This window comes from Mandrillus leucophaeus, unplaced genomic scaffold (assembly GCF_000951045.1).
Source record: "Mandrillus leucophaeus isolate KB7577 unplaced genomic scaffold, Mleu.le_1.0 Scaffold87, whole genome shotgun sequence".
In the NCBI taxonomy this organism is placed as follows: domain Eukaryota; kingdom Metazoa; phylum Chordata; class Mammalia; order Primates; family Cercopithecidae; genus Mandrillus; species Mandrillus leucophaeus.
The window spans coordinates 33,542-59,479 of NW_012109474.1; the positions used below are offsets into that span (position 1 = coordinate 33,542).

General features: G+C 39.8%; 1 protein-coding gene across 1 annotated transcript in view; it reads right to left on the minus strand.

The window, feature by feature from the left end:
* Nucleotides 1-773: 773 nt before the first annotated feature.
* Nucleotides 774-25,938, minus strand: part of SKOR2 (SKI family transcriptional corepressor 2) — a 38,321-nt gene continuing 13,156 nt past the window's right edge. The window contains exons 5-8 of the mRNA XM_011969054.1: nucleotides 20,302-20,367; nucleotides 19,827-19,925; nucleotides 8,626-8,693; nucleotides 774-836 (exon numbers count right to left, since the gene is read on the minus strand). Of these exons, the coding sequence (XP_011824444.1) occupies nucleotides 774-836; nucleotides 8,626-8,693; nucleotides 19,827-19,925; nucleotides 20,302-20,367 (296 nt within the window). The remainder of the gene's footprint in view (nucleotides 837-8,625; nucleotides 8,694-19,826; nucleotides 19,926-20,301; nucleotides 20,368-25,938) is intronic.

Genomic DNA, 25,938 nt, shown 5'->3' on the forward strand with positions numbered 1-25,938 from the left:
TTTTCCTGATTTAGCAATCCTAGTTGTTAGGTCATCCCAATATATTGTTACAGAAACAAAGTGCTAGTTTTTGCATTCCCACAATTCTAATAATTACATGTCTTCTTCCATGGGCTGAAAAAGTTTCTTTTCAAATGTTTAGGTATGTTCTGAATATAGCCATTGAATTTTCACTGTCTGCTTTTCCTTAAGAGTCCAAAATAATTGTCTTTCCCATTTTCTTTTAAACTGATATGACCTTGAACCTGGCTTCAGCTGTAGAGAAACTATTACTAGTTTAGGGAAAAGATTAGTTACTATTCCTAGAGCAGAAGGTCTCAAAGGTCTATATTGTCCCCAGTTGTTCATATTACCACCTGCAGTAACCCTCTGAAAGTCAGATTTCAGGCAGGCTTTTTGGAAGCGAAGGAGAGACAGAGATGAGACACCCTGAGGATGACTGCTGACACTTTGGTTTCCTTGGGGGCAGTAATTGGGGTGTCAGAACCATAAAGAGCAGAAAGCCGTAAAACAGAAAGAAGATCACTTTTGCAGACTGAATACAGAATTTTTAGTTACAGGAATTTTCCACGGAATTTATGAGAGGTACTTGGCCATTCATTTAGGAAATCCCATCCCCAGACATAACGAAGTTTATTGGTATATTGACTCAAACACAGGATGCAAATTTACCAATCCCTTGGGCTATTTCAAACACATCAATAAAGAATATGTTCAAGCACACAACAATACAGAGAGTTAAGAAAATTGCTTTCCTCTGACGATCTTACCTTTTAGCTTTTGCTAAGATGGGCGCCAAGCTTTTCTTTCCTGATCAAACTTGCTGCATAGGGTATCTATAAGATAAAAACAAGCAACACCATCCAGGTAAGCTAGATTTGGAGACAGATGTGTAATGGAGACCCTTCATCATGCCTAACAATTTGAATGCCAATAGATCCTCCCTGAAAAAAAGAGGTCTCCATCTGCTTAGCAGTATGAGGCTTCTGGGGTACAGCATCCTTAAGGCCTGTTAACAAGTACAGTGAGGACAGAACAGGTGATCACACTGGATTGCTGCTACAGCTAGTCCTTGAGGTTAACATGCGATGTTTCACTTTTTAAAGTTTTTAAAAATTTGTGTTTAATAATATGGTATCATATTTATTTAGGTATAAAAACTGAGTTATGATGTTCTAATGTATGTTCAAGGTCATAAAACAAGAACGTGCTTACAAACTAGTTTAATGTAATTGTTCAGTTTATTAGAATGATTTCTTTATAACAGACGTAATTTCTTTATAACATATGCTATCCTTATAAATTGCAAATAAGACTAACTAAACCCAAACTATTACTCTGATTAGATTCTCAATAACTGATAAGATGCATCAGAGGCTGGGTGCGGTGGCTCACACCTGTAATCTCAGCACTTTGGGAGGCTGAGGTGGGAGGATCGCTTGAGCCCAGGAGTTCAAGACCAGCTTGGGCAACATAGGAAGGCTCTGTCTCTACAAAAAGTTAAAAAATTAGCCAAGTGTGATGGCACACACCTGCTACTTGGGAGGCTGAGGTGGGAAGATCGCTTGAGCCCAGAAGGTCAAGGCTGCAATAAGCCATGATTGCACTACTGCACTCCAGCCTGGGTGACAGAGCAAGACCCCTTCTCTCTCACACACACACGAAGAAGCATCAGAACTAACTGCACTCAATGGAAAATATGACCTTGAGAATTCTACCTGGGTAAACTTGAAAAGTACTTTTGAATACTGGGGTTTTGAATAAAAGTTGATCACACTTGGTATGCTTCTTTTCGTTAGAAAATTCCAGTGGTTGAAATTGGACTCAATGTATTATTTAGATTTGCCTCTCCACTAACCCCCGTTAAGGTGCTCTATTCTTATGTTACCCACCTTCAGCATTACAGGCTAAACTCAGGGCTTTAAAGACTTGAGTCTATTCTACATGTAAAGAATAAATATTCACCCTTCTAGAATGTAACGTGAAATATGGCTGTTAAGTAAAAGCAGCGAGGGAAATAAAATTACTTTCATTCAATTAAGCAATTATATATATATATATAATTATATACATATATATAATTTCCCACATTCCAGTATATGGTATGTTTTCCTCTCATTATCAACAGTCCACACATGTGAACCTTTATTATTAATGAGAAAGAGTTATAAATCTACAGTGATGCTAGTGGCTAAAAAGAGCTGGACCATTTTACTGTAATAATTAGCTGAATCAAACAGTGTTTTTAACAGGAAAGAAAAGACAATAATAAAATAACCATCTCACTATTTTGATATATAACCACAACATAAACATGTCAGATAGGCACATATCTGATAAAGGGTATAGATAGCAGCATTGAAATAAATGATTCATATAGTAACATTAAAAGTTCAGTGTCCTAATCTTGTATTTTAGGATGCAGGCTGAGATCAGCTAGATAACTATGACAAGGACAGTTACACAAGGCCCTACTCCAGTTACCTCTTCTTTTCACTCTAGGTTATGCTATACCTGCTATTAACAGAGACCCTTTTGAATATTGGTTTTCCATTATGGTGTATGCTGCAATGTGCCAAAGCGTATGGATCACTTCTCTAGATGTATGACATGACAGAGCCTGGAATGGGATTCTATTATTTAGGATGACAAACAATGTAAACTTTTGGGCACAAGGAGTTCCCAATAAAATGTGTTTGTGCCACTCTCACGTTTTAAAAAAGTCCTCAATATCAAAATTAGACACCACAAAGATTTAGCAAGTGTCTGTTCTATGCCAGTCACCAGGAAAGATAAGTTAAATCACCATGGGCCATCTCACTAAAGGAGTAAACTATTCATCCTAATCCAAAGAAACCCGCCTGAAGGATTCTACTTTCAGAGCTAAGTCAAAATGGCTCCTCTTTCTTTTTTTCAGAAGCAATAACACAGCATTTCATTAAGGTAGGAAGCTGAGAAGGAAAAGAAAAGCAAAAAAAAGGATTCAAGAAAAAAAGGACATTTCCAAATAAGCATACTTGAGTCCCAAGGGTCCAGATTGGAATTTAAACTGGGGTGAAGAATTATCCCCACCAGAATGTTGATTTTTTCATTTATTTCATTAAAACAAAATGAAATAAAAGCCAAAAAAAAAAAAAAAAGATAAAAAGCAAAAAGTAGTGAGCTGAGAATCATGTATTTTTCCATTCTAAGTCCTAAATCATGAATGGTAAATAAAGATTATAGCAGCATGGCCAGTTGTTAATGGAAACAGCATTATTTCACTGATTCCAGGATGCACTTTATCCCCTCACATTTTAACATTCTGAAATCACATGTATTATAATTGATGGTATCTTAGAATTACAGTTGAAACCTTTTTCTTTATGACTCATCAAGTAGCGGTGCCTCTTACAATTGATGGTGCTTCAGATTCCATAAAATGCAACATTGGACTTGCAGACACTTCAGCAAATTCTCCCCAACTCGGAAGCTCAGGATTTTAGAGGCTCGATTTAAACAAGTTAGTTATTCCATGCAAATCTACAATAGGACTTATAAAAGCTTTCTTTTCATCTTGACCAGCTTGGAAATTATCGAGATTGGCATGGAGAAAAAAATTCAAAGTATTATGTAACTTCTAAATTACCTACTTGGTTATAGTAGATCAAAAGTACTGGAGTTTAAAAAAGAAAAAGTGACTTCTTGGATTGTGCCAAGAGAATTAACCTGAGCTCACACCTTCAGGTCAGTCAACATCTCAAAAAGAGAAAGATCAGAAGAAAAACGCTACATAACTAAGGAACAACTGATTGCACTGTCAAGGTGCACAACAGTAGATCACTAATTGGAAATGGACACACAGTAGCCAAAGTCTGTCTACTGCTAGAGAATTTTAAGGCAGCTTCCACGGAAGTTCAGGCTTGCATTAAGTCCTCTGACTTGCAGGGATCTCCTTTTGATGCATATTTAGATACAGAACCAAAATCTTCCAGTGGCCCAGGGATCTTCTTCTAAAAATATAATGCAAAACAGTAATGGTTCTATCTACCTTTTTAAAAAAATAAAGATGTAAGACATATTTTTACAAACTCTCTAGGTTGATACAGTAGAAATCTGGGCAAGTTCCCATCCTAGTAAATACTGGAGAACCTCCAAGAAAAGACCATCTTACTGAAGAGCTGTGTCCTTGCCAAAGAACAAGCACTCTTCCAGCAAAGATAACGACCTCTCGCTCCTTTCCCTGTGAAGACGCACTGCACTCCCGTCATTAGGAAGTTGTAAACTGCTGTTTTACAAGTCCACAGTGAACAAAACATTAGTCCTTAATCTATTGATTGAACATTATTTTAATTGAGGCTTTTAATGAAGAACTTTGAGACCGGTTCCCCCTAGCTGCGTGTGACTGCAGCATTCTGGAAAAACAGCAGAGGGCACTTAAAGACTAGCACATTTTCCCAATCAACACGCCTTGTGGTAGCGATCTGACAAGTTCAAAGGATGTGAATCTGGGTCTAGCCATTTATCATGTGCTCTGTATTGCAGCATCACAATGTCCTCCAAGAACTATGACTAAAAAATAAAAAAGCATGTCTTCAACAAATCTACAGTAGTAGCTTATACACGGATGCACTTGCTTATAAAATTATTGCCAAATTTGTAATAATAAAACAAAAGTTTTATCAAGGCATCATCACAGTCTCAGTTCATGTTGTAAGTTTTTATATTTCAGTCCTTGGAAAAACTTTAATCAAAAGGCTATTTACTGAATAAAAATCTTCAGTCAGCTTCTTCATCCCAAGGACTGATAAGTTTTGCTTTTAAAATTGAATAAACTTCTCCTAGAATCACAATTCATTTGTGAATGAGAAATCCTTTACCCTTTATTACACTAAACATTTACATTTTCATAAACATGCTAAATTAAAAATCTTTTGTAGTGGTTCATAGGAATAGGAATATATTTCTTTGTTTTGCATAACTAAATGTGGTTTAGTAATAAAAATGCTATAAGCACTTGAAAACCCAGGGCAGGGGTGGGGGACTTTAATACAAACCATGTTAAATACTAAAAAACCCAAAATTTGAGCTATTTTTTAAAAAGGTAGCTTACAGTCATGTATAAATGTTAAATAATTCCTCACATGCTTTAAATCTCACATTGAGATAAATGTACATTCATTTATAAAGACACAAAGAGAATCAATCATTTGACTCTGTAGTCATCACAACTTTACATTTAACACGGGAAAAAGAAGCAATGGTGCAGAAATGACAGTCAACAGAGAATCTAAAAATGCAGGAGCTGAAGAAATTCATAAGTTTTCTTTCTATAGCAATGATACCCAAGACACTTTCGAAATAAGTTTTTTGAATAGAAACGCTTTTTAACAACATAGGATAAATGCATTGTGGGTCTTTGGGAATCATTACAAAATATGATGGTTTTAATATATTTGAATTCTCCATGACTGCAAGATACAGTGGGTTTTTATGTCATCTCAAGAAAAAAAAAAAGCCTGTTTTGTAATATATGCTCCGTAAACTTTAAACATAAAATAATTTTGAGTGAACCGTTCTGTTTTCAGGAAGCAAAGCACGCAACCATATCGACTGATGAATAAGATCATCCAACTAAAATATTCAGAAAGCCAGTAATTGTGATACCTTGCAATTTCTTGATAATCTTTAGATAGAATTTTCTAAAGACATTTTCCCTCAGGTACTTTGACAAATACATCAAGCTGAATAAGGAATTAGATACATTTCTGTTGAAGTAACATTGAATCTGCAGCCTCAATTCTAAAGCAGATAGTACCATGTAAACATAGGTCTTTTCTGCACAAAACTATATCTAGCCAGATGGGCACGGTGGCTCACACCTATAATAGTTCCACCATTGTAGGTACTACTTTGAGAAGGGCCATACCATTAAATTCATTACTCACATTGGCATAGCATTTTATGGCTTGTATGCACATTTCATGTTTATTACTCACTTGCACACTTGCACCTTGTAATACTCCTACCAGGGCACTAGGTTAAACCTTATAGCAGTTCCTTTTGGTTGAGGAACTGACACTTAATGAACTGTATGGGATGGGTCTCAATCCCAAGTTACAGACTTTAAAAGCTCATGTCTGTTAGGTGTAGACAGGGCAGTAATACAGAAGCTCCCCCAAATTTGCTAGTATTCCTTCCTTTAGGAGTTGTGGTAATAGTATTTGTTTAGTGTAAAATAACATTTGAGGAAACTAGGACCAAGCCAGGGAAATTTGGGAAAGAATTAAGAGGACTGCTACATGAGAGTATCAGAGTTGGGTCAGGGTCATCATGGGTGGTGATTCATTCAACAAATGTTTATAAACAGCTGTTTGATGCTGCACACTGTGATAGGTACTGGAGTCAGCATGAAAACCCTGGGCATCTAATGGTAGGGGACACACAAAAAGGGGAAGAAGCAGGAGGGACAAATCATGTCGATTTCTCCAATTTTCATGTTGTTACCCTGGATGTACCTTTGTGTATTTCAGGAATTACACGATACCTACAAGGGCAGGACGGTAGGGGCGGGAAAGTCAAGCTTCTCCCAAATTACTTAATTTGATTCCAGGAATAGTTTACTATCTATAGGAATGTGAATTAACGACATTTGTTTAGATAGATGAAAACATGTGATAAAATATTTTACAATACAGCATAACAAAATGATTTAGTAATACCAGTTTTAATCTTCCATGTACCAAATATCTCAAAAGACATGAGACATTTTTTCTTCTATCAGTCCTATGTGCTTATTACATGGAGACAATATAATTTCGTCTTTCACTAAAGAAACCAAATGCCAAAGAAAATTAAGACATTAAGGTTACATAACTGGCCTTGAATAGGGGCACTAAAAGAAATACTGTTTCCTTCTCTAATGCCCATTTTGCTATACTCACCACCACCCCCTGAAATCACAATATTTTTTATTGCACGTGTGGCAATTTTTTTCTTTTGTTTTAAGAGTATGAAAATGGGCTGGGTGCAGTAGTTCATGTCTGTAATCCCAGCACTTTAGGAGGCCCAGGTGGGAGGATCATTGGAGGCCAGGAGTTTAAGACCAGCCTGGGCAATACAGAAGACTCTGTCTCTACAAAAGATTAAAGAATTAGTCAGGTGTGGTGGTGCACACCTGCAGTTCCAGCTACTTGGGAGGTTGAGGTGAGAGGCTTGCTTGAGTCCAGGAGTTTGAGGCTATAGTGAGCTATGATTATACCACTGCACTCCAGCCTGTGCAGCAGAGTGAGACCCTGTTTCAAAAAAAAAGACACAAACAAACAAAACAAAACCTGAAAATGATGACCTGTGTAAAATAAGGGAGATCCTAAAATTTTATATCCCCCTACATCGAATCTTTTATTTAAGTTTTTCCTTTAAACAGAGAACACAATTCACAGCAAGAAATCACAGCTCTTATTATCAAGGAAACAAAAGCTAAGAATGGGAATTTGTTATTAAATCAATTATGAAAATCCTCTGCTCCCCAGTAAATTTGAGTGCAAACAAAACCAACATGAGAAAAAAATCTTGTTTAAGCAGCATCTTATGTAGTGGTTTTCAGAACTGAGAGTTGTTAACGATCACTTGAGATCAAGGAAAGCCAATTGCTTCAAAAATGACTCTTAGGAGTCGTCACTAACACTGGCATGATTTCTCTGATGAAGAATGGAAACATTAATAACTACCTTTCTTAAATAATCCTGACAAAAGAACTAGATATGGCTCTGCACACAAGACAGGCACATATGCATGGATCCATGCTTAATGGTTGAAAGGTAGCATGGATCAGTACAGAAATGTCAAGCAACCCAAAGTGTAATAATTATGCTGGGAATATCACTAAGGACCAGTAGGTGTTTTTATCCAGGTGATTAAATATATCTTGAATATATTGAGCAGAAATAATTTTCCCCATTGTACTCATGAAAATGAAGAAGCTTGGGAGACTCCTTTAAAAGCCCTAATGAATAATACTAGATGTATCTACATGGGGACAAAGGGCAAAAAATTCAGAAAGCAAACAGAAACCCAAAGCAAAACCACTACATTTCCTTATCAGACATCTTCCTGGTTTTTGTTCCCATATAAATAGATCTTAGTGAGTGTCCATTTTTAGAAATGATTGGGATAGAGTAATACATTTCATTTGGAAATCATTTGTTTCTTTTCATCATCCTTCAAGTGAATTTAATTGATTAATTGTGCTCATTAATTGTGTTTTATTGGTAGTGGAGGGCCTGGTTCAAGCGTGGGTAGTGAAAGGAGAGGATAGAAGACAGTTGCCCTTCACTGAGCCCTTCACTGAGCACTGTGTTTGGGAAGTTTGCATAATGGAAGAAAATGTAGGTACCTTTGGTTTACCCACAGAGATAATTTACACATCTGTCTATTAACACATGGTAGTTACATTTAGAGGAAACATACTGCCACATCTGTTTATCCTGTGTCTAAGTAAATCTCTTGGTAATTAGCATCTAAGCCAGCTGAGAGGTAAGTGGACCAAAGGATTTCATGCAAAAAGTGAACAGTTTCATACATATTGGGTAGTCTGAAAACAAACCAATCAAGTTGAATTTATTTTTAAGTAGAAATGCATCTTACAATTTGTAACTGTTGCACCATTTCTTCTCGGTAGGCTAGTTCCCTTTTCATCTGATCCTGAAAATTATCTGGTAGGAGAGAGAGATAGAGAAAGATTAACTAAAGTGTAAAATCTACTTTTAGTTTAGCTAGTAAAAACATTATTGACAGTCCCATGGACAGCCCCCCTACTTTTAAGTCTTTTTTTGGTAGGCAAATTATATGCTCGTTTGAAGAATGTTTTCAACCCTCTATAATTTAATCAGATTAGACAGTAAATTCTGAGAGTGTGTCTTATGTTTTACAGTATCTCATATTCCGTCTAGTATTATCTCTTGCATATGATTACACAGAAACATCCCACACAATCATGTTCTTTAACCTTTGCACACTTGTGCAAATCACAGGTATTGGGAGCTTCCATTCCCCATACTGTCTTCAGAAGTCCAGCACGAGTGAGGAGGGGCAGGCCTTGGATAGAGCTGAGCATAGGAAATGCTGCCCCTCCTGTACATAATACCTTCTGGGTAAATAAGATGTGGGTCTGAGAAATATGCCTGCCTGGCTTCACTGCAGCTCATCTCACTCCTAAGAGAGAGTACTTTGGCCTGACTCTCCTGTGCAGCTAACTCACCCTGGGATCAGCTTTACTTTATGGTCCTCCTTTGTCCTGGTGTCTTTCTACAGACCTTACCTTAATCTGAGAAGAAAACTTTAAGAGATATTGTCATGCAAAATATTTGTGCTATTCTACATATTGATCATATTTATTGCATTAGGGAAAAAATGACTTCCAAATGCACAGTTTAGTGTTACATCTTCTCCATGTGATCCTTTTAAAAGTGTGGACTTGGCTAACTTTGCCTTTTTCTGCACTGAAGGAGAAATTAGCATGATTTCATATTGAATTTGTGGTTGATAGGGCAGCAGCTTGAGTAAATCAGAAACTTCATCATCATCTTTTCTTCTCCTCTTCTTTTCATCTCCACAGTCAACTAGTGTGTGAGTTCTATGTGTTCTACCTTCATCTTCTCCCCTCTTTGCCATCGTTACCTCCCACCTGCAGGCACCTCATCCCTGAATTATTTTCTGACTGACCACCTAGCCTCCAGTCCCTTCCTCTCCAAATACCTTTAATTCCCTGCTTAAAAATCTCCAATGGCTTTCCAACACTTTCAAGATAGTATACCCTTTGGCTTTGTTCTTTTTATTTTTTTCAACTTCTACCTTTTCATAAGATTTGAATTTCTTATCCAACCCCAAACATGTGTTCTAATTAATTTTTTTAAAAAGACCCAATCCCTACTGTCACCTCTGATTTTAATGTCAAAGTCACTGTAATAGAGGGAAGTATGTGGTGTCATGCAAAGATTGAGAGAGGAGCTGTCATTCATTCCGGGAGCATTAGAGGGAAGAGCTGCTTGAGCAGACACGTGGAGAACATCATTCTATATAAAGACATGGAAAGAGGAGAGGGGAACTGCATATGGCTCAGCTGGCTGCAGCCAAGGACACAGAGGAAATCCCCTGCACCCCACCAGCCACCAAACCACTCTCCAGTCCCCAACTATGCGTTATACTTGCAGCCTCTGTGCCTTTGCCCCTGCTGTGGTCTTGCCCTTGCAGCAAACAACTGCCTTTTCTTTAAAGTCCAGTCCAAATATTACCTCCTCCAGGAAGTCTTCTCCAATTTTGTAGCCCCTCCTGCCAGAATTATTTACCCTTTTTTTTTTTGTACTTCTCCAGTACCCTGTCCATACCTGTATTAATGAATCCATAATACATGCTATGATTAGTTGTTATCTATCTGTCTCCCTGCTAAACAGTTGAGTTCTTAGAGGGCAGGAAGATACGTTTAGACACTTTAAAAATTTTCAAGGCCTACCACAGTGTCTGGCACACAGCAGGGGCTAGCTAATAAATGAGGAGTAAAAACACACAGAATTATTCACCAGCAGGTTGACAGTCTGCCATCTATAGTAACTACCCCACTTTGGAGCCTCAGAACTTTATCTAAAGAAACAAAGGTGTGAAATAATGTGCTTTTAGGTCTTTTCTTGCTCCAGCATGTTAAACTTCGATGACAGGCCGAGTGTGGTGGCTCAAGCCTATAATCCCAGCCCTTTAGGAGGCCGAGGCAGGAAAATTGCTTGAGCCCAGGAGTTTGAGACTAGCCTGGGAAACACGGAAAAACCCTGTCTCTACTAAAAATACAAAAAATTAGTTGGGCATGGAGGCGCACGCATGTAGTCCCAGTTACGTAGGAGGCTGAGGTAGAAGAATCACCTGAGCCTGGGAAGTCAAGGCTGCAGTGAGCTGAGATTGCATCACTGCACTCCAGTCTGGGTGACAAAGTGAGACTCTGTCTCAAAAAAAAAAAAGAAAGAAAAATTTTTTGGTGACAAAATAAATTGATTTGATTGGGCTCCATGCACCCACTTGTCTTTCCTGTGCAGGGGAAGTGAGGGAAAGATTTTGATTTACACCAACAACAATTAGGCATAAGGAACTATGTGAGGAGCTGGCACCCACCTCACCAGGTCAGGATGCTCTAGAGGTGGGTCAAAGGGTACAGGACAACAGGGGAACTAGCCCTCCACAAACTGCCCTGGTTCCAACACTTGGTCCTGCACTCTGGCCCGAAAGCCTCCAGGAAAATCAGTGTGGTTCCAGACACTGGAGCACATGGCAAGCAGGTCACTCTCTGTGAAGGAGAAAACTTTCCTCTGAGCCTCTAGGGATCCAAGATGCCTTTGACCAGGGTGGTAAACTAAGATGAATTAGGAAGGAGGGGCTGCCTGAAGCCAACCTGGCTGGAGCACTTACTTCCCTGGGATCATAGAAGATTCTAATTTTAGTGGAGGAAACAGCTAAGGGCAATTCAGAGTGGAATGATGAAAACTAGTCCTAACTTAACTCATGCTCATTTTTCTATGATAGTACACTTAATATAATTCTCTAAGTTAACATGAAAAAAAGAAAAGAAGCCATTAAAGTATTAGAAAAAATGGTAATTTTTTTTAAGATTGGAGTGGGGAAGAGCATAAAACGCCAAAACCGAAAAGGAAAAGACTGGTTGATTTGATTAGACAGAAATTTAAAACTTTGGTATGCCAATAAATTACAAACAGATTAAACTCCCCAAACATAAAACACCATAGTCAACATTTAAAGGTAATTGATACAAACCAAAAAATACTTGCAACATGTCAAAGAATTAACATTTTAGTATATAGAGGGTTTATACAAATCAATAAGAAAATGAACACATTGACGGAAATATGGGGAGAGAATATAAATGGGCATTCACAAAACATATGAAAGGATGTTAGACACATAAAAAATGTTCAACATCACCAGCAATGAAAGAAAAGGAAATAATATGAAATACCAAAATTTCCACTTAAGTTAGCAAAGATTAAATGAAAAGATGATACATGCTCTTCCAAAGATGGGAGGAGAAATTAGTCCAAACTTTCTGAAAAGTAACTTGAAATTATATGTTAAGACCTTTAAAAAGTTAATGCCCTGTGACACAGCAACACTTTTAGGAGTTTAACCTAAGGAAATAATAGTGGATACATGCAAAGACTTAGTTACAAGGGTGTCCACCATCTAAAACTTGGGCAAACCTTAATGTCCAATGTAACAGTATATTTATACACTGCTGTGTAGTAATGGAAAGAGGCACATTTTAGCTAAAACAAAAAGGAAGTAAAAAATGTTGTGTATTACATTTCATTTTGTTTTATAAAAGCATTTAATATGCATTTTAAAAGGCTGAAACTCCAAAATATTAAGAGTGGTTATCTCTAGGTGGAAAGATTATGGGTGATTTTTGTTTCCTTTCCTTTTTATTTCTGCATACTTAAAATTTTCCACAACAAGGATGTGTATAGCTTTGAGATATGAAGATTGTTAATTGGCAAACATACAAAAATCTAAAATGTTTTCTATGTTCTTTTTCTTTTTTTAATTTGAGACAGCGTCTCACTCTGTCGCCCAGGCTGCAGTGCCATGGCATGATCTCAGCTCGCTGCAACCTCTGCCTCTTGGATTCAAGAGATTCTCCTGCCTCAGCCTCCCGAGTAGCTGGGGTTACAGGCATGCGCCACCATGCCTGGCTAATTTTTTTGTATTTTTAGTAGAGACAGGGTTTCACTATTTTGGCCAGGCTGCTCTCACACTCCTGACCTCAAGTGATCCACCTGCCTTCGCCTCCCAAAGTGCTGGAATTACAGGATGAGCCATCACGCCCGGCCATATTTTTTCTATGTTCTAAAGGTTGATGAAGACACAATTTAACTGGAGATGGAAAAAATCATTCTCTAATGAGAATCACTTATAACCCAACTATTTTTGGAAAATGATAATATAAAAGGAAGTAGCAAAGAAAAGCACTGAAGTGCAGCATGTCAGCCAACACAATAGCAAGGCTGCACACTGCAAACTCAGACAGCTGGAAAAGCCCAAGGGTTTTCCAAACAGCAATAAAGAGTATCTAGCCTACACTCCTAGAACCGTAAGTAAGAAGACAAACCCGTAGGGTACATCTGGTTCACCTGGAATGTTCTAAGCAAGCAGTGGGCTTTGGGGTTCAATTTGTTTACAACATCTTCATTTTGTTATCTCTATTTTTAAAGAACCACTGAACCTTTATTTTTATTTTTATTTTTTGAGAGATGGCGTTGCTGTATCACCCAGGCTTAAGTGCAATGGTGTGACCACAGCTCACTGCAGCCTTGAACTTGGGTTCAAGTGATCCTTCCACCTCTGCCTCTTTAGTAGCTGGGACTACATGTGCATGCCACCATACTTGGCTAATCTGTGTGTGTGTGTTTGTGTAGAGCCAGGGTCCCAGCATGTTGCCCAGGCTGACCTTGAACTCCTGGGCTCAAGCAATCCTCTTGCCTCGACTTCCCAAAGTGCTGAGATTACAGACCTGAGCCACTGTGCCCAGCCAAAACTTAAATTTTTTTTTCATAGCCATCTCCTACTGAAAGGACCAAAGCTTTTAATCTGTTTTTTTTTTGTTTTTTTTTTTTTTTTTTGCTCTGTGGCCCAGGCTGGAGTGCAGTGGCCGGATCTCAGCTCACTGCAAGCTCCGCCTCCTGGGTTTACGCCATTCTCCTGCCTCAGCCTCCCGAGTAGCTGGGACTACAGGTGCCCGCCACCTCGCCCGGCTAGTTTTTTGTATTTTTTTTAGTAGAGATGGGGTTTCACCGTGTTAGCCAGGATGGTCTCGATCTCCTGACCTCGTGATCCGCCCGTCTCGGCCTCCCAAAGTGCTGGGATTACAGGCTTGAGCCACCGCGCCCGGCCAAAGCTTTTAATCTGTACAGTATTTTGGAATCTGCCCCGCTGCCCCCACCCCACACTTCATCTTCCAGAGTATGCTACAAAAAGAAAGAAAAAGGAAGGAAGGAAGGGAACCACTGAACATAAAATAAATTCAATAATGGCCACAGGTGAAAAACGCAGACAACCATATTCAGAGAGATGAGATGTAGTTTGTTTTTAATAACAAGGACTCTTAACAGTAATTTGGAAGAGCAATTTTTTATAAGAATCTAAAATGATGACATTTTAGATAAAATCTAACATTTTTCATAAAGCCCCATTCATTTGTGCTTTCCTGTAATAACCAACTGGCCTTTCCACTCAGTTCTTCTAAGTGCCATGAATTTGTCACTAGATCTGCAAATCTAAGGATTCTACTCATGAGCCCTGGATACTCTCCTTTATATAACAGACTTCAGTGATCCAATTTCATCCTCCATTGTCAGTTTTAATCTCTTCGGGTATGACCCCAACGTTCCTATCAATCATTTATTGAGAGTGTGTTACGTACCCACAATATGCCAGGTGCTGCAGGTGGCAATGGAAGAACATTCTGAGTAGCCCTTCCCTGAATCTATTTACAATGCAAGTGTGGGGAGAGGAGAGTGAAACAGAGGAGGAGTCAACACAGAAAACTCATGGTACTAGAAATGAACACAACAGGACTTCAGAAAATGCTGCCAGCTGCAAGAGTGGAAAGGCTTCTTGGATGTGGCAAAACTTTAGCTGTGTCCCAGATAAGGAGGAGGACTTGGATGAGGGGAGGCACTCTGGACTAGAGGGAGACGGTGTGCAGAGGTGGAAGGAGAGGGGTGAGAGTGGTCTGCCAGGTAACTGGGGCTGAGCCTGGGGAGAAGCAGAAATAAGGGTGGAGAGGTTGCGGCGGTGGAGTGGGGGGCATACAATTATGGCAGGTTTTGAGAGTCAGAGAAGAGTTAACTTAGATATACCATGATAAACAGGGCAAATCATTCTGGCTTCTTGAGGTGAAGATTTGGTGCCAAATCTAGAGTTTTAGGAAGACAGGGCTAAGAGCAGCAGGCAGAAAGGGCTGGAGTGGAGAAGGGAGGTGAAGATGCAGGGCACCCTGCTGGTGAGGGCCTTCTCTATTCATTGCCGCCTTTAGCAGGTCCCTTCTCCATTCATTGCCACCTTTAGCAGGTCCCTTCTCCATTCATTGCCACCTTTAGCAGGTCCCAGGCTCAGGGCTAGGCCCTGAGGTTTTAAGATGGCTAGTGGGAAGAAATCAAAATGAATAAAAACTACAGCAAAAGGATGAATGCTGTAATAAAGGAAGGCATAGGGTGTTAGAGGAAAAGAGAGGAAGAAGAGATACAATTGCTGGGAAAGGTGTATATAACGATGCAGTGGCAAAAATAACTTCTGGATTTACAGCTGCAAAAATGATCAGACCAGTTGTGAGGGGGGAGTTTGGAATGGTGGCATTGGGGGTCACCTTTAATAAGTTACTTCTGTCCAGTTGAACATGATATTCATTACAAAACATGTTTGACCAGCCATCCTATTTTCATCTCAAAGTAACCTTGATAACAGTGGAGCCCCTCCTAATCCATTTCCCCAAACACCTACTCCCACTCAATTCCAGCTTCTCCTCTTTCCTTAGTATACCCTTCCTACCTCTCTGTTGTGTCTTACCCGGTTTGTTGATTAAACTTATTGTTTGGTATCAAAACAGTTTCACTGCCTGTTCCACCCTCTATAATGACAGCTCAATAAACCTTTACAAGTTCTGGTTTCTTACGTTAGCTGCTTTACTATACAGTCACTACAAGAATGTCAGCATCAAACTTTAAAACTGTACATAATAGCAACAACTCACATTTCATAGTAATTACTCTGCATTTGTCACTGTGCTAAGCACTTCATGCCTTTCACTCATTTAATCCTCTCCACAACCCCAGGAGGTAGGTAGCAGTATTGCTATACTGTTGAAAAGAGATCAGGGAACTTGCCCAAGGTTACTCAGCTAGTGAGTAGAGCAGTCAGTATCCACACCTGGAACCATCTCTATGACCTGCCATGCTTCTCTGCCTCTGCTGTAATGGCAAATGCCTGCCATTACAGGAGAAATCTGCTTTCTCCTGCCCAGATTTCCCCATCAGGGCTACGCGTAAGTATTAGTGGAAAGCAGCTCTGGAAGCCTCCGTTCCAGCAAGTGCAGAGACTTGCTTGTTTCTCTTCCTCCTCCCAACTGCTGCTCCCCCAGTGTGGAAACTTGTTTCTTCCTCCACCTCCGTCTTCCTCCCTCTTCCTCCTTTTCTGCCTCTTCCTCCTCCTTCTCCTTTTTCCCTCTGTCCCTTCTTCCTCCTTTTCCTCCTCCTCCTCCTCTACCTGCCCCTCCTTTCTGTTATCTGTATTTGTAGCCTCTCCATGCTTAGGATCATTCCTGTGGTCCTCATTAAACCTCAGAACCAAGGCAATAAGCCAATTTTTTTTTTTTTGAGACTGAGTCTCGCTGTGTTGTCCAGGCTGGAGTGCAGCGGCATGATCTTGGCTCCCTGCAACCTCTGCCTCCCGGGTTCAAGTGATTTTCCTGCTTCAGCCTCCTGGCTAGCTGGGATTACAGGAGCATACCACCACACCTGGTTAATTTTTTATATTTCTGGTACAGATGGGGTTTCACCATGTTGGCCAGGCTGGTCTCGAACTCCTGACCTCAAGTGATCTGCCTGCCTCAGCCTCCCAAAGTGCTAGGATTACGGGTGTGAGCCACTGTGCCTAGCCAGAAGCCGAATATTTGGACCCAAGTTTAGAAATGCTTTTCTAGAGCTCAGTGCTATTCCTCTCCTTTTCATCTTTCTGTTTCATAATCACCATCATAATTGCACTTATCCTGTGCCCAGCATGTGCACAGCACTTCACATAGATCTCTCATTTAGTCCTCTCATTCTTCTACGCAACAGGAATTATCTGCCGCATTTTACAGTTTCCAAGGTCATACAACCAGCAAGTAGCAGAGCCTGAAAATGAACTCAGGTCTGGCCAATTTTTGAGCCTAGATTCTTAATTCTCACATGCTACAGCTCCTAGCCTAGGTCCACAGTGCTCTAAGTGAACTGGAGTTTAAGTGTGGTGACTGTGAGCATCTGTTCACCTCATAGTAAAAAGCTTTGCACAACTCTCACGAGAATTCCTCTATGTTGCTTTCCGACGAGGCTTCGCAAAGCTCGGTTTTCCCCTTTTCATCTGAGTGAATCTAAATCTGTCTCCTAGCCTCACGGTCCCTCACATTTAGTTAACAAGCACATAATGTGCATTTGCTATTTTCATCCGTGTGAAATTGACTGCCTCTTTGTGGTGTATCTAAACCACGCATTATTTAAACTTGGGCACACACATGCCACTTCCTTGGTCAGTGGAGTATGTTACAGATAAAAAAGAGGAAATTTTTTTGTTACTGTTTAATTGAAGTACTTCATATATGTGGCAATCACAGAGGATACATATTAATGCACATCAAAATGATGAATGAGAGGTCTGAATTGAAACTGGCCAGTACCGTCACATTCTAACATTTTGTTTAACAGAAACATGTTGTATTACAGAGCAGTTACTAAGAAAAATATCAATTATTATGGATTACTTAATTCCTTAGAATGAATATGAATTAGCTTTTATTAATGGGATGAATTATGACTACAGAGGTTTCATAGGGAGTTAGAAGGGGATGTTAGGGATTCAACGGGACTTGGACCCACTCTGCTAGATCTAAAAGCAGGGACCTGCAAACTCAACAGTTAGATATGGAAAAACATATCATTCAATGCCTCTCATTGGGGCAAGGAACTGTGCAGTATTTCTTAAGACACAGTTTCAAAAGTTAGAGAATCCTAGATCCTTTCAAAGCACCCGTTTCTTATGGTTTCAAAGATATTTTAAACGTTTCTCCTTTTCTCAAAGCTATAAGTATCACAATATTCCTAATTATGCTATCAAAAGCTATTGGCCATTCTCCTCCTTTCAGTTTCATTCTAAAGCCCTGCAGGTATTCTCTGAATTCAAAACAACTGAAGTACCATGAGCTCCAACCTCCTTTGGAGTATGCAGAGAGGACACACTTTGCAGACCCTCCCATTCCTTGTGGTCAGCATTCTCTTCCATCATGCAGTTACCTCTACATTTTGAATCCTCACTTTTAAATGTTCTGGTCAAATTCAGTTTGACATGTTAGCAGGAACCTGGTGCTATTCAAAAATGCTACCTAAGTATGTCATTCAGTTGTGCCAATGATTACATTTAGGAAGCCCTAATGAATGAAGACCTTCAGGCTGACATTATTGGAATTATCACAATTATTTAAAAATCTTCCAGGTGCTGCTACAGGAATCATCTGGCACAGGAATTGCCAACTTGAGTTTTGTGATTTCTGGGTTAATAACAAGAAGCATGCTGACATTCTAAAAAAGTGCTCTGGAAAAAATTAATTTTAAATATATAATTAGAAAAATAAGTTTGCAGGCCAGGCACAGTGGCTTATGCCTGTAATCCCAGCACTTTGGGAGGCTGAGGCAGGCGGATCACCTGAGTTCAGGAGTTCGACACTAGCCTGACCAATATGGTGAAACCCTACCTCTACTGAAAATACAAAAATTAGCCAGATGTGGTGGTGTGTGCCTGTAGTCCCAGCTACTCGGGAGGCTGAGGCAGGAGGATTGCTTGAACCCAGGCAGCAGAGGTTGCAGTGAGCCGAGATTGTGCCACTGCACTCCAGCCTGGGTGACAGAGCGAGACTCCATCTCAAAAAGAAAAAAAAAAAAGTTTGCATACTATTTTCCCACTTTCCTTTCTCTGGAGAGGGGAAGATGACTAAATCAAACTCTAGAGAGCTTGAAAAACACTACTGTGGTGTATTTGTCCAGATGTGACCCAGACCAGGTCAGGTGAATTTTAAAAATCTGGACACCTACTATAAAGTTTTAGAAAATTCCAAGACTCTGGGAGTAGAACAAACAGTTTTTAGGCTACAATATCTCCTGCCTCTAAGTTCAGAATGGAATTTTAACATTAAATATGGATAGGGAATCTAAAACTACTAAAATTATACCAATTTCATTTAATAAAATAGATTGTGTACACTGAACTGTTAATGTTTAGATTTTCATATTTATACATATCTCAAGCATCAGGAATGCTATCCAGAACAATCTGAGAATGAAAGTTAACTTTTTCTTGTTTCCCCTACTTTAGAGGATGTAAATACCTGAGTAGTTCTTTTGTTTTAAAATCTATAATCTAAATCTATCTAAATATTTAAATATATTTACATATTTAATTATATATTTACACACATTTTAAAATATGCACAACATACACATACAGATACACGTATATCCATACATAAATACCAAAAAGTTCTTGTAAGAAATTCTGCCGGGCGCAGTGGCTCAAGCCTGTAATCCCAGCACTTTGGGAGGCCAAGACGGGCGGATCATGAGGTCAGGAGATCAAGACCATCCTGGCTAACACGGTGAAACCCCGTCTCTAAAAAAATACAAAAAACTAGCCAGGTGTGGTGGCAGGCGCCTGTAGTCTCAGCTACTCGGGAGGCTGAGGCAGGAGAATGGCATAAACCCGGGAGGCAGAGCTTGCAGTGAGCTGAGATCCGGCCACTGCACTCCAGCCTGGGCGACAGAGCGAGACTCCGTCTCAAAAACAAAACAAAACAAAACAAAAAAAGAAATTCTATCTGTGAGTCAATTCAAAGCCTAAATAAAACTAAAATTTATGAATATTTAGGCAGACCATGGGAAGACTGTGTGTGTTTTGCACAATCACTTAACACTTAGAATTACATTCTTAAGCCTAATAATAGAAACGTAATCAATTATCATAAATACAATGAAATAAAAGTGATTTCTTACTGAATACTGGGAAAGACGTGTTTCCTTTTAACACCTGGAATTCTTGTTCCAGTCGTCTCCGTAAATCTATTTGTTCAAATAAAACCTTCTGAAGTTCTTCTAATAAAAAAAAGAAGAGTCATTTTACTAATCTTTACAAATAACTCTCCAGAGAACTGTTATATATGGCAGTTTATTATTATAAGACAAAATATTTACCAGTTTAAAAAGTGTTGCATAGACATAGGATAGATTTTGTGCAGAAATCCATGAATATAAATCAATGTAATATATTATTTTAAAGTATTATATTACAGTGTCATGTATTGATTGATACATATGCATTAATCTCAATTATATCCACCCAATGGTCCATATATTATTCATATGTTGCTTGTCAAGCTAAAAATATGGTGTAGGACAAAAATATCCTCCTATTATCTCCACAGTCGTTTAAAGCTAAGAGAAGTTCTACAGAATTGAAACTTTCATTTACCTTTCCCCATATTTTCTACATCCTTTTTGAGTGAATGAGGTGAATTAGTTTCTTGTGTGTGTTCACCTTTTAAAAAAGGAGAAAAAATATTATTAGTTTTGTGTAGGCTAGTTCTGTAAGTTTTCCTTTACATTTTCTTTTAGTATCTGCACAACAGTTTATTTAATATAACCTGAAATTGGAAGTCCTCATAACCAAATGTCGTCCTCATTTACTCACACACAATCCTCCTGAAACATGGAGGGGAGGTGCAGAAAAGGACAGCAGAGCCTGCCCGGCCTGTGATAGCAGCTCCAGAAAAGCAGATTCTTGAAGTTATTCCCTCTCCAGCCCCCTACTGCTATCCATCCTTTACAAGGAAGGAAATTTCTAGAATGGGCAAAAGAGGAGTCTGGATAGTCAAGATTTCTGGTAGAAATCTGATTGGAGTCCCACTTGTCCTTGAAGGGAGGAAGCTTGATATGAATAGAAAGGTTCTCAAGACTAGAGGCAGGGGCCTAGCCTTCTTGGGCCATCAAAATTTGGGACACAGAAAAAGAAGTGGGAGGAGACTTTGAGCTGTGATTGATAAACCTGGAGGGGTTTCCTAATAATTGATAGTTTTTTTTTTTTTTTTTTAAAAAAACTTGGGCGGGGCACGGTGGCTCACACCTGTAATCCCAGCACTTTGGGAGGCCGAGGTGGGCAGATCACCTGAGGTCAGGAGTTCAAGACCAGCCTGACCAACATGGAGAAACCCCATCTCTACTAACATATAAAATTAGCCGGGCGTGGTGGTGCATGCCTGTAATCCCAGCTACTCAAGAGGCTGAGGCAGAAGAATCGCTTGAACCTGGGAGGCGGAGGTTGCAGTGAGTTGAGATCGTGCCATTGCACTCCAGCCTGGGCAACAAGAGTGAAACTCTGTCTCAAAAAAAAAAAAAAAAAAATCAATTTAAGGCTAGGTGCAGTGGCTCATGTCTGTAATTGGGAGGCTGAGGCGGGAGGATTGCTTGAGGCCAGAAGTTCAAGACCAACCTGGGTAACATGGCAAAACCTTGTCCCTACAAAAATAGAAAAATCAGCTGAATGTGGTAGTGTGTGCCTGTAGTTCCAGCAACTTGGGAGGCTGAGGTGGGAGGATCACTTGAGCCCAGGAAATTAAGGCTGTAGTGAGCTGTGATTGCACTACTGCACTCCAGCCTGGGTGACCCTGTCTCAAAATTTAAAAATAAATAAATAAAATAAAAAGTAAAAAAAAATTAAAAATCAACTTAGACAAAATAAGTTAACTTATATTAGTTTGTGAACAGTTACTTGCTTGCCGGTATCTCTTCACTGCTCTTCCTTGACCAAAGAAAACTATATTGTGAATAAAGGTTAGATCGTTATTCCTATTTAGCTTACGTGCTAACTAGGATGGCAAGTTAAGAAAATGTCTCTATCCACAGTGATGAATTGAGTCTACAAATCCAGTCTAAATAAACCAGAATCCAATCATTCAGGCAATCAGAATTTTTAAAAAATTCAACCTGCTATCCTCAAGACTCACATAATTTAATCAAGCTTTTCATTTCTGTCTGAAGAGGTTTGGTAGAACAAACAAAGGGGCTCTGAGGCTTCATGGATCCCCTCCCTTTCCCCCCATCCCTCCTCTCTGTCCCCAGAGTTCCTCGCACAGGCCTCAGGCATGGTGCTGTCTCCTTACTTCCCTTCCTCACTCAGTGGGCCATGTGTTACTTGGGGGCAGGGGCTAGGTATGGCCATTGCTTAGCACAGTGTTGAACATACAATAAGCACTCAATAAAGGGTTCTTAGTTGTTTCTGAAAAGGACCCCAGGAGTGTAAATTCTAAATTACAGCGTGGGCCAGAATTCATCAAAGATCTCCTTACTATTTAGTTCCCTCAGCAAAAAACAAAATGTAATGGCCCTGGGCACTTGTAGAAGTACAGGGAGATTTCTTTGCCGAGGTAAAACTTTCTGCAAAGAGGGAAACAGAATTTCTCCCTGAAGTGGTGAACTGTAACAGTACCATGGACAGACAGGAAAATTTTCAACATGATATTATCAATGGCAATTCAAGTGCATTTTACTTGATGACTGTGGGGAGTACATTTGTGTGTGTTTGTGAATGTGTGTGTGTGTGTGTAGGTAAATACATCTGTGAAAATATATGCAAATATTTCAGAACATATGCACCATTAGAGGAAGGAGCCTAATAATATCCTTGGCATCCCTCAGTTCCTGAGTAGCAAGCATCTTCTCTAATATCCAGATTAGATTTCTACATCCTCATTCTCATCTTGGACATGACCTCTCTATAGGTTCAGATGTACTCTTGAACCTTGATACCTTGGCTTTCTTCTCCATATAAAAAGAAAATAGAGAGGAAATATCTGTGAAGCATTTTAAATATAGACCTCAATGCAATTCCTAGAAAAACACTATTATCTAAAACAAGAGTAACATGAAGGTTGATAACAAATCATTAATGTGTAAACCAAGAAAAACAGTATTTTGAAATGAAGATACATGCACATTATGTGCAGTCTCAGTTAACCACTTAAAGGTGTATTTCAAAAATACTGGCATACAATATTGACTCTGAACAAGAGAAGAAAGAGGCATGTATGTATCTCTGTGTTTATCTGCAGGGCCTAATGACACTACTATTCTACAACTTTCTCAACCACTCAAAGCATGATTTAAATGAGATCTTTATTCCTGAATAGGCAATTCTAGAAACCATAGTCTTATCAAATTATAGACCAGATTCCTTTTGACTCTTTAGTATATTTTGTGGACTGTTTATCTTATATTATGTTTCAGTTAGATAGTTGAATTTAAAAATTAAAATGTGATATGTAAAATGCATTTCTTTCCTATTTCATAATTAGTAGCTTTACATTGGTATGAAACCACTAAACAAGCAGCTAGTAAATGGAGACTATATTAACCACAGGCAAATCTACTGATGATGTTAATAAAAAGCTTGTCTTTTCATCAGCTTTGTAGAGGTTTTATTAACACTTTGCATCGGCATCTATTTCAAACAGATATTTTGCTGCATCTTCCGGGTAAAATCTGCCAATTTTGAGCTTAGAGGATTCGAATGCCTCACTTACACAGGGTTTTTAAAATGGCTAAATGTTAGGTAAATAAGAAGCACAGAAGCTTCTTCTGCCTTTTGTGTATCTTTTACTGGACTGTTGCCTTTCGTATATTACTAATCTGTGAAAACCAGATTGTTAATGGTGGTTAAAAATGACCTCTGGGAGCCTGGATAGATTTGTTCACTATTGCTGCTAATGGTTTCCATCTGGTTAAAGAAAAAAAGGCAGTCTAATAGTAGATTAAATAAATGTGATTTAGTTGACAGTGAGCTCCCAATTTTTATAAAAATTCCATCAGGTTGGCTACATTTTACTTTCTCAGAATTAATGAATGGGTTTGGAAACATCCCTAAATTAAAGTGCTTACTTTTTTATCCCCTATATTCCTCTCACTCCTTTTGTTTTTAAATATGGACTGCTTCAGAAATTTGTTGTCATCCTTGCACAGGGGCCATGCTAATCTTCTCTGTATTGTTCCAATATTAGTATATGTGCTGCCAAAGTGAGTACTAGATTCCTCTTTTAAAAATGGGGTTGGTGAGCTGGATGCGGTGGCTCATGTCTATAATCCCAACACTCTGGGAGGCTGAGGCGGGTGGATCACCTAATGTCAGGAGTCAAGACCAGCCTGGCCAACGTGGTAAAACCCCTTCTGTACTAAAAATACAAACACTAGCCGGGCATGGTGGTGGGCGCCTGTATTCTCAGCTACTTGGGAGGCTGAGGCAGGAGAATCTCTTGAACCCAGGAGGCAGAGATTGCAGTGAACTGAGATCACGCCACTGCATTCTAGCTTGGGTGACAGAGCAAGACTCCATCTCAGGAAAAAAAAAAGGGGGGAGGGAGGGGCAGGGGTCGGGGGAAGCATAGCGATTCTAACAGTGTAGAGTTCTAGGAGAGAAAATTATACACGGAAGGAGCATGTTTCTTGGAAGCCTGGCCTCAAACATGTCTAAGACTACAGAAAAAAACTGGTTTGAAGTTGGAGAGTAACGGGTAACTAGGGCATAAAATGTCTCCTGTGGATGGAAGTGACTAAAAGCTGCTGCTAAAGGCCCGGGGCTATGGCTCACACCTGTAATCCCAGCACTCTGGGAGGCCGAGGGAGAGTGCTTGAACCCAGGAGTTTCAGACCAGCCTGCACAACATGGCGAAACTCTGTCTCTATAAAAAAGACAAAAATTAGCTTGGCATAGTAGTGCACTCCTATAATTCTGGTTACTCTGAGTGGGAAGATCACTTGAGCCCTGCAGGTCAAGACTGAGGTGAGTCATGACTGCACCACTGGCCATGGCATTCCAGCCTGGGTGATAGAGTGAGACCCTGACTTAAATATAAAAAAGAAGAAGAAAAGAAAAAGCTGCTGCTTAGGAAGGTGTCTACACGAGGACTTTCCAAGTGCACATGTGCAGGACCAGTTCATTGTGACCTGCATGGTTTCTGAGAATCCTGCTCACCCAGGAGGGTGGGGGCAGCATCATGCCATATCAGGGAAACTACATCACTGCCGAGCGCAGTTGGAGACCAGAGAGCCTGGAATGTCAGGAGCCTGCTTTCCTGGTCTCTCCAAGGTCCTCCAACAGCAGTGGTTCCATGTTCCAGGTGAATGTTCCAACCCACTCTTGGTTCTGCCCTCACATGTTATTAGAAACTGGAAGTACGAGAAAGGTGGGTGTGAGAAGTAAAATACTGAAGCAGATATGAGCAGTAAATAGCAAATGAAGAGGAGATGGAGTATATGAACAACACAAACAAGCAAAAAAAAAAAAAAAAATCAGCAACAACAACAAAAAACAGCCAACAGATTCAATAGCATTAGCTTTCAAGGCACTAGAATAATTACTTTCTGTTAAATATCATGGCAGGCCTCTGCTCAAGAACCTGCAATGGCTCCCTATGGTCTCCATCAAAGACTCCACTCTAAAGTTCTCCCCGCAAAGTCTCTAGGTTCCCCCATAATCTTATTCAACCTGCTGAGCTGCTGAGCCATCCTGTCTCCATTTTTTTTTTTTTTTTTTTTTTTGAGACAAGGTCTTGCTCTGCCACCCAGGCTGGAGTGCACTCACACAATCCAGGCTCGGGCTCACTGCAGTCTCGACCTCCTGGGCTCAGGTGATCCTCTCACCTCAGCCTCCCAGGTATCTGGGACTATAGGCGCACACCATCATGTCTGGCTACTTTTTTCCTGTATTTTTTTGTAGAGACGGGGTTTCGCCATGTTGCCCAGGCTGGTCTTGAACCCCTGAGCTCATGTGACCCATCCATCTCGCCCTCCCAAAATGCTGGAATTACAGGCCTGAGCCACTGTAACCGGCCCATCCTGTCTTTATTGCCTAACAGGCATTTATTTTTCACATCTGCTGCTTACATCTGCCTTACGTCATTTCTCCGTCCTAAGGTGCCCTCTCCTCTCTTCCTTGTGCAACCAAAATCAGAATGCCATCCAAGTCTTCTCTTGTTAAGGATTGAATGCCTGTGTCCCCCTTATCCCCAAATTCACATATTTAAATCCTAACCCCCAAAGTGATGGTATTAGAGGGTGG